Genomic DNA, 14,161 nt, shown 5'->3' on the forward strand with positions numbered 1-14,161 from the left:
ATATTTGCTAGTTGCTGGTGTGGCCTTTCTGGTAGCAGTAAGATCTGGTAATCTCAACGATATCCAGTGTTCATTTAGTCGAATCAGATGGCCTGGAGAAACAGTTTCGAAATCTGACAGTATTGCTTCTTTAACTCGCCCCCACCCAACCTCTAAACAATCTCCGTCATCTGCATGACTGTCGGTTTCCAGTAGCTTTCTAGCCAGACGAGATCGATACTCTTCAGCTACTGAAACTTTTCGAAGCTGACGAACGGAGCTGTTCAGCTTTGGCACGCATAATGATTATGCAAAGCGAAATGATAACTGGACTCGCACAGTCGCCTGATCAGAGTCAATTTGCGTATCCTAGAAGGAACAACAATCTTTAATTGAGGCTCTCCATCCATGGGGCCGGTTTGTCCTGAACACTCAGGGAGTGAGGCGTTACTGTTTTAATCGTTATAAAGATAAAAAGATAAAGCGTTCGGCTGTAGCACTCTTCCGGTGCCTAGCTGCCATGCCACCCGAAGGAAGCACGAGGGCTGGGATACTGCCAGGTTGCCCAAGCCTAGACAGGGGAAGTCGAGTGGCGGAGGTCGGATTCGAACCGCGGACCTTCAGGTTAGTAATCCGCGCTCTAACCACTTCGGCCATCTCGCCCCCTTTTTTAATCGTTTTTAATCGTTATGCGACTGGTCATAGCAGATGACTCCTAAACAGCAACGAACTCTTTGGTTTTAAAAGTATTTCGACCGTAAAAAATAGTCCACTGACGGTCACGGTTAACCACTGGATGGTCGGAGTGTTCGGTTTTTAGAACCGACCTTTTCTGACCCTTCTTCCATCGGGGTAGGCAACATCGCTGCTCCCATGAATATGGACATGCTGGTTGCCTGGGAGAAAAACCTCACTGCTTTCACACTCCTATAACAGAGGACAGTACGACTTTACCCCTAGACCGCCTCGTAGCACGGTTACTTGTAGTACTGGGTCTCGCTGCTCCTGGTTTGACTGTTCTCCTTTGGCCTTCCTGACATGATTGCAGCTTGTGTAACGAAGTTCCAGCCAATGTAGCCCGTGTGGTCATTGCAGCTCTCATGCCCGACCACCACGTCAAGGTGGCAGCTTTAGGTCGGGCAAGATTGAAGTACCTGCTGTACAACTAAATGACCGTTTTCTAATTATTTTGCTTATTAGTTGATGCCCGCGACGCTTCTGAGGCATCGGGGGTCAAAAACCTGAATACGCTTCACATCTCTCTATGGAGACCACGTCTCACGCCCACAAAACAACACAGCTCATACTCTCGCCTGGTACACACGACCCTTGAAACCAGACATGCCTTTTTGACGCCAAATTGACTCAGATTCGCGTACTTGATTCGGTCTTAGATTCTTGCACTAACTTTCACAGATACTTCTCTGTCAGAGGTATGTAAACTTCTCAACAACCTTCGTGATTCTTGTAAGAAATATGTTCGGAAAGTGCACGTTATGAAGAATGACTTTGCTGTTTGAAGGTTAAAGAAAAATAATATGACGGTGGTCAATCTATTAAATACAGCTTGTGCTTCGCCTTGGTCTTCAAAGTCGAGGATGACGTCGTCTGCGTGCTCCAGATCCACAAGGTTCTCACGAGCAACAACTTGAACAACGGCGTTTTGAAGAACCTCCAGCTTTCGCCTCATTATTTCACCAACGACGAAGTTGAACAAGAACGGTGAGAGTGAATATCCTTGTAGGACACCAATTTTTGTGGGGAAGCTTTCGAAGAATTCATGATACACACACGCCCAGAAATATGTGAATATAGGGATCGGACTATATTCACAAGCCTCCGGGGCATCGCGGTAAACACCACTGATCGACCGGACGGAACGAACCTTTGAAGTCGAGGAACAAATAAATCATTCAGCTGTAACATTCTTTCGGTGCCCAGCTGGCATGCCACCCAGAGGAAGCATGAGGGCTGGGATTGTGCCAGGTTACTCAAGCCTAGACAGGGGAAGTTGGGAGGCGGAGGTCGGGTTCGAACCACGGACCTTCTGGTCAGTAAATTCGCGCTCTAACCACTGATCCATCTTGCCAAATGCATGGTCCACGTCGGTGTTACAGAAGGAGCAGCAGGCCGTGTTCGCCCCTCGCCACCGATAACTTACAGCGATGTGATCTTTTTGGATTCGGGAGAGGTTCGTTCGTGGACACCACGTTGTTGAGCAATTCAGGAAATTGGTACTGCAAAGGAATAGCCTGTGATTGGCACATATCTGAAGCAGGCGATCTCCGTTGTCCGTACATCTCGTGTCCAATCCAAGATGATCACTTAATCGGGCCTCAGCAGTGCTTAGTCTACCCACCTGGGTGTTAATATCACCAGCTTTTGGCTGGTTGTAAAAGAGCAACCAGAGCGTTATGGGAACTGTCTTTGCAGACTCAGAGCTACAGTCGGTTGGGGCGTAAGCAGAAACAATAAATTGGACGCGATCGACCTCACCTTCTCTAGATTCCTTCACAGGCGTTGTCAAATAAACCACGCATAGGCAACTATCAACGGGTATCCCACCAAGTAGAGACGCCTCCGCTCGGTTGCTCAATACAATGCCCATCATAGCACATTCAGCTGCAGCAGTATTTGCATCACCAGAGGTGCATAGGCGGAATCTGGAAGAGAGTGAGAGGGCAGTCAGCTCAATCACTTGCGTCCTTTGTTTGTTTCTGACAGACAGCATGCATCAATGTAGAGGGAATCCAGCTTCCGGGCAAAAGCCGCCCGTTGTCCTGCTCGCTTCAGTGTTACTGGAGTGAGACGTGCAGAAGCTGCAGCTGAGTGTGATGCATAGCGACCAAAACGACCGACCCAACGCTGGGTTTGCGGAGATAGGGTAGCAGAAGGAAAACGTGAAATTGAGAAAGCAATCTGGAGTTGACTGACTGGAAGAGATTCGAACAAAAGGAACCCTCACTAATGTTCTCTTCGTTCTTGGTGGCTTTGTAACTCGTAGCTGATTTGGTGTATCAGATTCTTTAAGGGCTTTCTCCAACAATGGAGACAGCTGTTACGAGACCAAAAGTGCCTCTGGTTCAGATTCTTAACTGACTTTTCAGTTGTTTCTGTCTAGCCCCCGGTGACCTGGAAGTACCGTCGCCCCCATATATCTTTTTGGTTGCGCGTTAGCTGGGTGCTGTTCACTTTGCTAATTAACGACTTTGGTGCATGCACTGAACGCAATTAGAGTTTGCATTCGAAACCACGGCCTTCAGGCACCTTATCTTTGTTCACAGAGACTGCTACTCCATCCTTAGGGGTGTTAGTAGCTGTTGATGTTTTTTTCTCGAGTTCACTTTTGTTTTGACGCCTGTCGATTCATGTTCCTTGTAGCCTCACAGCGGCCACTCAGGTTAACAGCAATCTATCTACAGAACTGTTTAAACATTTGTTTAGCCGACCCATCCACAGTCACAGTATGGAGCACTTATCTACATTGTGTGACTCATTGCGTGCAACGGGTAGTCACACGAATCGATCGAAACTCATTGCTGATTTTCTACGGAATTTAGGTAGTTTTGAACATGTGGCTTCCTTTAGTAGCATTTCTGGTGTAGATGGTTCACAGAATGACATATATATTCTATTTCGGCTGCTACTACCAAAGGAGACGAAGCTTGTGTATAACCTCAAGGATAAGCAACTTATTAACTTGTTCAGTGAACTTTTCGAGGCGGATAAAGACGCTATGCTGAAGGATTTGGAACAAGCGGTTTGTTATCTTTCTGTTTGTTACTTTAACACGATTCCTTCTGTTTTGTAGGAAGACGCAGCAACTACGATTGGCACGTTTTTTGCGAAAAGCGATGCTGTTTCACCTGCCTCCAAAAGTTCACTCTCGCTTACTGAGGTAGATTATGACTTTCGGTGATACTTGAGGAGCTTCCTAAGTACTGATTTTCTCGCTAATTTATCCAACCTTAATGAGTGGAGCGTGCCGTGTCAGCTTTCCTTTATCCGTTGGACCTATCACCCACCTAGCCACCTGTAACTGTGTGTTTGTGGCAGTGCAGTGTTTGTGCTCCTTGATTCACAATGACGAAGTCTTCTAGGGGTTCGTTTGGAGTTGTGTCCCCTTGGCAGGTTTTCGGATGGGACACCTATGGTGTTATGGCTTCCGTAATACGAGAAATAGACCAATGTTTTTCACTTTACGTCCTTTAATAACACGAACTGTACTGATCCTTTAAAGAATGGGATGCGGCTCAGAGTCCAATATTTTAGACGGAGGGACGATTTTTTGATAATTTTGTTTTTGTTCGGAAACGGTACAGTATTATCGAGGTACTGCAATTTCGGGTTGGTACTTTTCCAGGGGGGATTTTTCTGGTCGAGCATACAGAATATTTCCTATTGTGATTTGAAATCAGCAAAATAGATTCCCTGAACCAAAATGCAGGCACTTTATCGTTCCAGTAATAACTGAGGAAGTATCGCAGTGCAAACACCGTATGCAATTTAGCCGTTCGGCTGGAACACCCTTTTGGTGCCTAGCTGGCATCGATGGCAACACAAGAGTTGAGATACCGCCATGTTGCCCAATCCTAGACCAGAGCAGTCGAGATGCCGGGATTTAGTCCGGAAGACGGAACTTCCGGTCGTTAGATTCGCGTCCTAATCTCTGAGCTGTCTCGTTTACTGTCATTTACTATCCCATTCGTTGGTGAACTATCACTCTAAAGCTTTTATACCAGTAGAACAACGAGTGTATCATCCTTTCACATCAGTGGATTTTTTTTGACTGGGCATGACGTGATTCAGCTGATAATTCAGACTTGCATACAGTTATAGTGGTGCCATAGTCCTAGTATCATTCATTTTAACCTTTCACGGTTGGAACACCGACGCGAGGGGAATAAGACTGAATAAAACAATACACGATGTCTCTTACGACACTTAACAATTTTCGAATAGTTCCCGTTGTCTTTATGGTTGTAAATATATCCGTCCTCGTTTAAAATTTGGGGGATCTCTTCGAGATTAGCTAGACAAAAAAACCAGAGTTCTCAGTAGCCTATGTGGCTGGCGAAGGTCATCGTGTTGCGTTGGTATGATCTAATCATGGGTGTGCGAGAGATTAGATAAACGATTCTGTTCACCCTGGAGGTACGCAAAACTTTCGTTTGGTTCTCCCAACTAGAAAACACCACCGACAGAAATTTTAAAATCTTCCGAAGGTGTCTCATCAAGGGAAAGCATTCTCTTTTCCTTGGTGGATCTTCAAACTCTGTACTCTAAATGAATCATCTATACCGACCAATTTCCGGTCCTCCTCAGGACATAATGACATAGTCCGGTTCACATTTTTCATTCGCTTTTTGGTCTCAACATCGCACGTTTCGTCCAACTCAATTTATCCATGGAACACTTCATCCTAAACAGAAAACTGAATAAAACATGAAGATTGAATGCAGTGATGTTGTGTAAACTTATTGTGTGATTGCGTTATCAACATTTCGGTACGAAGGAGAACACTGGCGCAAATTAGGTACACAGGTTCTTACTGCCGTGCCGTTATAGCCCAAGTGCTCGGCTTTCATAGGAGAAGTAACTGTCGAGGTGCATGAGGATTTTTATGTCCTTCCATTTCTAAGCTTACCGATGCGAATTGGTATTGCTGGTTGTTTCGGGATTTGAGTACCCATTTAACCGAGAGTGGGGGGTATTTGAGCGTTCTAAAAGAGAAATGACAGCGACATGTCTCAGTTTCTCAATATCGATTGTAAATAAGATTTGTGTTGTAATTTTTACGTGGGTTGTTCGTTTCACTCCTGATCTGATAAGCCCTGTTGTCTCACTGGACACTTCTGATACTCGCACCTCAGTGACGTTCGTTGGTTTAGATTCATGACTACCTCACAAAGTTTTCCAAATTAATTATACTGAACCTCAAACCCAAACGCTTTTCAAAGACATAGCAGTTTGATTTTAACAGTACTTCTGAGGCTTATGCGAAGAACGTGAACAGATTTATGTATTAGTTTTGCATTTAAATAGGCCGTTCTAGCAAGCAAATCGGAGAGAAGAATGTTTTTCGATCATTTGCTGTGGCGGGTGAACAGGACGATGAAGGTCGTCACCCATTGCTTTTCAGCTCATCATTAGCCCAGCTGGGCTCGGTGTAACGCTAAAGTGATGGCTAATCTAACCCTGGTCACCTTTGTGGGAGATTTAGAGTTTACCTGTGTTTGTATCACTTTTCTGAGTTCCAAGCTGGTCGGACTACTCTTGACAATCACTCTTGTGCTACCTAGTTTAGCCCAGCTTTCTTCCGTTTGGAGAGAAGTTCAGCGATTTGCCTCTGAACCTGAATTTTGGAAGCATCCAAGCGTTTGCAATTCCACTTTCAAACTTACTTAGTAGCTATAGTTCTTTTGACACAGTCGATAGTTGTCTGCCGATTTAGTACTTCTTTTGCGGCCCACCAGGTAGGTTTATTCCCCAAATTTAAACCGATCTTGTTTCCTACTTCAATTCCGAACGAACCAACTTGATTTACCAATACAGTCAATTGAATGTCAGTTGAGCCTATAATAATAAGTCCAACCGAAGATTAAAACTGATTGTTGGTGGGAAAGCACAACGCTATAAGCATAGTTTTTCTATAACTTGGCGTTGCGATCGTCGCGGGTGACTTTTGTCATGATTAATTTAGTCGGAACTGGAAAGAACAATACAGACGGATTGACTCTGTCATTGACACCGATTTAATTTACAAGTGGGAAAGTTTATAACGCATTTCTTTTGGAACAAGCCTTCAAAATTGCACTCCTAAGTGAGTACCAGTCGAACATTCATGTGGCTCGTCTGTTTACTTCATATTGTCTACAGTGATCGCCCAGTCGTCATTCTAATGTTCGACAGCATGATATCAATGTCCAACAGGGATGCTTAGCAGCTGTAAAACCATGATTTGTTTTGAAGCCTTATTGCGAAGAAAAAAGAATAAAGGTGGATGCGGAACGGACTGAGTGCTAACTTGGCACAATCTTTTCGAGGTGCTTACATCTCCAGACACTTATTCAGGAAATATGGATAGAATATGGAAACAAGAACCCCATTGACATCGATTAGTGGCCATATCTTTCAGCGTCTCCATCCAGGTGCAGTAGGGATCTCGCAGTGCCCATCCTGGAAAGCGAGTGGGATTGACAACCCCCAGACCTTTCGTAATCTCATTCATAACCCTCTACGAAGTCAAGGGTTGACCACCTCTTTACTTCCGCCACTCTGAATTGGGCACAGAAAACAGCACTCTCCGTCAAACGATGGTTCGGCATACGCAATACATGGTCTAACCAACGCAGATTCTGAGACTGGACACATTCTTCCATGGAAATCCAGGTTACACAACCGAGCACTCGCTTTCTAGTTGCCGTGTTATAGATTCGCCAACACCAACCCACACGGGCTATGGTTGATCCAGCGGTTATCGAAAACCTGAAGATGTCTCAGTTCCGCTGCTCGAACAGGTCAAATCTCACATCCATACGACAAAACAGTCCGTACTGTAGCCTGAGGGATGTTCAGGGAAATACCGCTTTGATGCCACAGGCGACCCGAGCCTTGAAGATTCGTGCATTAACCTCATCTGTCACACTATAATTGGGACCAATATAACTTCCAGGATACGTAAAACGCGTGTTCAGTGACGGCATATCCTCTAGCATGACCTCACACCTGGGTGCAAACTGCACACCAAGGGACAGGATGATTGTGGTCAGTTCATAAAAAAACTGCGCCTTCTCTCCAAATACGAGAGCCGTATCGTCTGCATATTCCAGATCGACGAGGTTTTCTTCAAAGGCTATATGAGCACCGGAGTGTTGAAGACCTCCCAGCATCCCAGCCTCTGCGCAAAAATGGTAGTATTAAAACTTTAAACCCTTCTTATCGTTGCCATTTTTTCGGAATATTCACACATTAGATCATACCCAACGCGGAATGCTCTGTACCATTCACGTGTATTCTTCATTTGGAGGGCCTTATTCAACAGTAAGACAGTTGCCGATTGCGTAATGCACATCAAATGAAGGGGGCCAGCAACCACCACTCTATATATCACCTGAACCCTTATTAGCGTCCACTTTGATCATGCCGAACTATATCCTGGCTAAATACCACTTGGACTTGGTCATTCAAGTTCTCAGGCTCAGTTTATAACAGTTCTTTGGGAAGCAAAGGCCTTCGCACAATCTGCTCGGTTTGTAGTTAATTCTGATTGAGTTCTTTGAGGATACCAGCTTTATCCTCTCCTGATAGGAGTGTATAAACAAGCTTTGTTAATCACTGTGGTTTGGCAACTGGTGTAGGATACTGAAGATACTACACAGCCTGCCCGGGGTCCGACTAATTAATGTTTGGGCTGGGCTGGACATTGTCAGACGTATCCAACAGTGACCACAGTATCCTCCGCATTGTAGTGTTTGACCTCAGACAATTAGTGTGCCGATCACGAATTGTTGCCAGGTCTGTTTACCTCAATACTTGCTTACCAGTGGTGCAAATTTAATAAGCTCTGATTACTTTGAGTAGATTCGATAGAATTCTGTTCGATAGCGGATTCCCAGTCAATGGATCCCCACTCAACTGAGCCAACACATTCTCTTTTCATTGCTCAGGTAGACCAATTCCTCCAGGATCTTGCGAGTGCGACCAAGGATGTCGACAGACTTCCACTTTTGAAAAAGATTGTGAAGCGATGTACTGTCAAAGATTTGGTGTTGCTTGTGCGTATCATACGTCAGGATCTTCGTATCAATGCTGGGTGCAAGCAGATGTAAGCCGCATGTTTTCATACTGGATTTTCACCTTCTGTACCCATGTGTACAACAGCTCAGTGGAACTAAATCTGATACTCTGTTTGATTGCCTCTTGATTTGTAGTGTTGCGAGTCCTGGTGCTTCCAACCTTACCTGGTTTATCGGTCTAGAATGCTCCACTGTTGCGCCGCCACTCGCTTAACTGACTTAGTTTTACTTTTTCTGTGTGAGGCACTGCGCAACCCTCATTTAACAACCACACCATTAATGCCCGTAGTACTGTGGCGCAGTTACCATTCGTCCAAGTTAACCTCGATTGTATGTATGTCGTCTAGGTACCCAAACCCAAGCAGCCCAATTATCAGGATTCATACCCGGACAATACCTTAGACGGGCCATGTGGAAGTATGGGGGCGGGATTGCTCAAGTGGTTAGAGCGCGAATTTACTGACCGGAAGGTCCGTGGCTCGAACCCGACCTCTGCTTCTCAACTTCCCCCGCCTAGGCTTGGGCAACCTGGCAGTATTCCAGCTCTCGTGCTCCCTTTGGGTGGCATGGTAGCTAGGCACCGAGGGAGTGTTACAACTTAATGATTATCTATGGTGATTCTCTTTCAGAAAGAGAACTTGAGACGAACCAGATTTGTTCTCTTATGCGGTATTACTCTCACTCTTTGGTCACCGAAACTGACTCACAGAAACAACTTGTATGCGGACATTCACCAACATCTGAATGACATTGATCTCTACCACTTTATTGTAGTTAAAAAGGCACATTTCATCATTACATCGTTGTCGCATCCTTTTTGAATCACTTGTTTGTTTCTCCAGGCTCCGGACTGAACACACTGCAAGCTAATTCAGTGGAGCTGTAATAACTTGCGTGTGATAGCTTGGTCACCTAACGAATGTCCTTTCGGATTTTCCGACTATCTTGTCATCGCGGTATCCTAGAGTAGAACCCTCAAAGCAGTTCTAATCCAACTATCTCCTTCATAACGTACCCTGATCTATCGTAGTCGGTTAGCGGAAACTGGCATACTATTTATGTAATTCAAATACTGTTGCCAAGTAAAACAATTACCACTAAAATCGTGTTCAACTCTGGTGAGTATTCTCCATCCATTACCAACTAGTGATAATGGTATGCAATAATGACAGCGATAACGAGCAACAATCAGACAAAATATTAGGCTGTGAATCAGGCAAGGTTGGTTGTGTTGCCGGTCTAAAGAAGTTCATTGCCAATTTTTTGTCGCACCTTTTTTATGTGTATGTTTCGGGATCTTTGTTTGTTTGTTTCTTCTACACCTAGACTGGATGGTCTTCATCCTCAAGCTTACGGTGCGTTCCAAGCTTCACGTGATCTAAAGGCTGTGATTAGCAAGGTTCTAGCTGCTACGGGAACTACAGGCAACACACAGACCGCCGGAGCAAAGAAGCTTTCAATGAAACGCAGCGTGAGCACTGGCATTCGGTTGATGACGCCGATAAAGCCAATGCTAGCAGAGGCTTGCCGTTCTGCTGCACAGGCCTTAGCCAAAGCAGAGCCAGGTGGAGAGCTCTTCGCTGAGATCAAATACGACGGAGAACGTGTGCAAATTCACAAAGATGGAGACAAATTCGCTTTCTTTTCTAGGAGTCTCAAGGCCGTTCCGACCAACAAGGTATGGTGACCATCCCTTACTTCTTTACAGTTGAGGGTTGATCGGTTGTTATGCCGTTCGACTTGGCTTGCTATGGAAAATGACTCCTCTGGAGGGACAACTGACGTAAATGGCAGAACTGGTTGTTTTTTGGCTTTTATGCTTAGACTGTGTAGTAGTTCGGTGCCTTTCTGTAAAACAAAATACACTTCATTATCCCTCCCTGATTTAATTCGAGGATCATAACAGGCACCAAAGGTTGTCACCATGGAGAGTTAGAGGTCTTACTGTAAAGGTCTTACTAAACGACGTATAAATCAAACCAGCGCCCTCACGAAACTTCAAAGGCAATCTGATGCTCTCTGTCGAATATGGTCGCGAATGATAGGTTGATGCGGTGTGTGGTTCGTGATGAAGCTTGCCACTTAGATCCTTATGCTCGTGGCTAAAGCCAAAGGGACGTCATATAAGCCAACTTGATCGTAAGATTTGTTTGGCCCTATTTTTTGTCCTGAATCGCATAATTCACTCAGTTATCGATCTCTTTAGAGAGCGAACCTGGATGCCTAGTCTGAGGATGCCTGTCCTGAAGGAGGTCTAAAAATGACCTCCTTGGAAGCTAACAACTTTGTAGGTGTACTTTTGTCTCCCTGACTCTTTCTAATAGTACTGTACGTTGTGTTAAGTATAGTAATGGATAAATTCCCGTGGGTTCCGAGGCTGAATAAGAAGCACTATTTCCAGCTACTGTATTTTGATCTTAAATGAAATTAATTAGAAGGGACTTTGTGGAACAATATCCGTATTCCGAATCCAACCACAGACAGTATCCCAACCTTCAGACCTCCCACGAGTTCAACGGCAGCTGTTTGATGAAAAAGTGATTGATTACTTTTTTATATCCAGAGTCTTCAGTTGACCAATGACCTTGCGGAAGTATCACGAGCACACTGTCGGTCGTTCTCGGCGACGAAGCTGGCTCATATCATCCAGATGACAAAGACTTAAGGCAATCAAGATCGAAATTCAAGGACATCCTTTCATCGTATCGTCCACGCTCTCCACCAGCGAGGAAGAAGGTTCGTTGTTCCGAGTCTTGATCAATGCGATTAGCGGTCTCTCACTCCCTGACCAAACGCCGCTACTTTGGCACGTGGCCGGGCCTGAGTACTACAATGATTTTGTAGGCCATACTGCTGGAAACTTCTTTCGTTAAGGTTAAATCATGAGTACATTGGTCTGCGTAACAATACTTGTATGTTCTTATTTTCCTTGTCGTAGTAGGCTTCGTAGCCATGCTATTGAGGAATATGTTCAGCCGAGGTTACGCTCTTGTTTCCTTAGGTGGGTATCAACATTCATAAGAAAAGCATGAACCAAACGGATACGTTACAGGAACCTGCTTTCCAGTTATTTTTCGTGGGACATCATCTGTTTTCAACTGTTGGTATGTAGTATTTGATTTAGGTTTTCTTTTTCATGCTTGTTTAGGTTTCTCACGTGGAGCCTTACATTCCCCAAGCGTTCGCTCGGGCCAAGCAGCTGGTTATTGACTGCGAAATTTTGTTGCTGGACACGAAAACCAACAAACCCCTTCCGTTCGGTTCACTAGGCGTACATAAGGTATTTTTTAGTCGGAGTTACATGTAAAGCCTGTTTTTTTCTGCTACAACTTTGAATATGCAGTTGTCCAGGCTTAGCCTAGGTTGGAGGTGTGAAAATCGTACCATCACTTTACTCAAGTGTAGACAAATAAATGGTCCATTTTAAGGACAATATTGTGTCTCTGAATGCGTTTTTTTAAGTTCACATGGATTTCGGATTGACGAGGGAAACAGGCCAAACAGACGGCTAACGTCACAAGGATGTCCTTTGAGTAGCCAGGGCAGATTATTCCACGTTTGAAGTCAATATATCACGCGGCTGATTAGTATGTTTGTTGGTTAGTCTTGACAAGACGGCCTATATTGATAAATCGTCGTTTCGGTTGACACAGACAGATTGGTTCTGAATGACCACACAACATTTTTCCGTATTTATCGGGAAGCCCGTCGTGCGGTTTTATCAAACTTCAACATGAGCAGTTTTTTCAAGGTAGACGATACAGTACAAAGCAACTGGTTCACCCAAGGGTGACCAAATTGACTATGTGGGTAATATTTCCCATGGGGACAGGCATTCTGGTTACGTCGGAGATATTAGCAGTGCCGAACGCAAGGAAGCAACTGGCTCACCCAAGGGTGACCAACTTGACTATGTGGGTAATATCTCCCATGGGGACAGGCATTGTGGTTATGTCGGAGATATTAGCAGTGCCGAACGCAAGAGCCGTGCTCTTCCTCCGCCTCAAAACGCGTTTCAGTATCTAAAAAACAAATGATGATCCAGCCATTGCTCTGAACGCACTAACATGGTCTTGTTTCACCAGGCTCAATCCATTTGGACAGAACTTCCGATACATGCTGAACAGTGCTGTGTGGAATCTCTGGCGATTCAGATCCAATCTGTTTGTTTCAACCGAAACGACGGCTTGTCCATATCGAGTGTCTGATTAGAACTAATGAACAAGCGCACTAGTTGGTTGCGTGATGCAATAATTTCAACTTCAAGCTTCAACGGACCATTGTGGACCCATCCCCATGACCAATTAAATGATAGGCAGGTGACTGTTAGTTCTCAGTTTAGTTTGTTTTCAGTTAGCCTGATTATCCTATCCCTGAAAGTTTCGCGGTAGACAAAACGTCAAGCGATACACATTGGTATATTAATGTCGTGTTGTTCCATCACAATTCAGTCGATCAAAATGATTGCGCTGGTTACTGCGTTAGGTTCATGTGCGCTTCACTCAGTATCACCTGATTATCCCCTGAAAGTTTCGCGGTAGACAAAACGTCAAGCGATACACATTGGTATATTAATGTCGTGTTGTTCCATCACAATTCAGTCGATCAAAATGATTGCGCTGGTTACTGCGTTAGGTTCATGTGCGCTTCACTCAGTATCATGAAGATAAATTTCCACTTTTCTCGTTATCAGCTCTCAGCACCAGTATTAACTGGTGTGTGGATCACAGTTTTTCAGTATACTTCGTATGTTGGACAGTACAGGACTGTACTACTCGATGCAGCAACCAGAATAAGATACCGGGGCTGTCAACCCTAGACATGATTCTACATCAAGGGTCCTAATATTAGGATAGAATAATCACCTCATATGTTTGGTAGTCGTTAAAAATCATGAACTGTTTGCTTCTAGTCACCGCGTTATGGCCACTCTCTAGGGGCGCTCTGTGATCCGTGGTTGTCTTCCGATGGTGAGCGTTAGAAAGCTTTTTAGCTACGTTTCCGCGATAGATAAACATGATAGCTAAACCTCCCGCCGTTTAAAAGTAAGAAACAAGCTGCGAGCCAGACAGGCGGAACCGTTTTCATAACGTGGTGCACCTGGCCAGGAGTCGGGCTACGATGGCTTGTTGGTAGGTGTGTTGGTTCACTCGCCATGATGTCGTTTTTTTCATTGAAATTTCCTTACCAATCGTTCGATCGAGTTAGGATTGTGGGTTGATCTAGTGTAGAGTTGCCAACATTTTTTATACGCAGTAGGACTGCTTTTGTGCTCAAAATACGTCTGATGGTATATGGTAATTTGCTCGTTTGCTTTAGCTACTAGAATGTATAGAGTAGTGTACAGTAATCCAGCAGTTTTTTATTAGGGAAGGATTGCACCC

The 14,161-nt window shown here is 44.6% G+C and overlaps 1 protein-coding gene across 1 annotated transcript in view; it reads left to right on the forward strand.

The window, feature by feature from the left end:
- Nucleotides 1-2,579: 2,579 nt before the first annotated feature.
- T265_03600 (hypothetical protein) overlaps nucleotides 2,580-14,161 on the forward strand; it is a gene marked incomplete at both ends in the record, with an annotated part of 33,111 nt that continues 21,529 nt past the window's right edge. The window contains 6 exons of the mRNA XM_009168135.1: nucleotides 2,580-2,782; nucleotides 3,361-3,739; nucleotides 3,791-3,877; nucleotides 8,649-8,806; nucleotides 10,104-10,455; nucleotides 11,926-12,057. Of these exons, the coding sequence (XP_009166399.1) occupies nucleotides 2,580-2,782; nucleotides 3,361-3,739; nucleotides 3,791-3,877; nucleotides 8,649-8,806; nucleotides 10,104-10,455; nucleotides 11,926-12,057 (1,311 nt within the window). The remainder of the gene's footprint in view (nucleotides 2,783-3,360; nucleotides 3,740-3,790; nucleotides 3,878-8,648; nucleotides 8,807-10,103; nucleotides 10,456-11,925; nucleotides 12,058-14,161) is intronic.

This window comes from Opisthorchis viverrini (assembly GCF_000715545.1).
Source record: "Opisthorchis viverrini unplaced genomic scaffold opera_v5_55, whole genome shotgun sequence".
Taxonomy (NCBI): Eukaryota; Metazoa; Platyhelminthes; class Trematoda; order Opisthorchiida; family Opisthorchiidae; genus Opisthorchis; species Opisthorchis viverrini.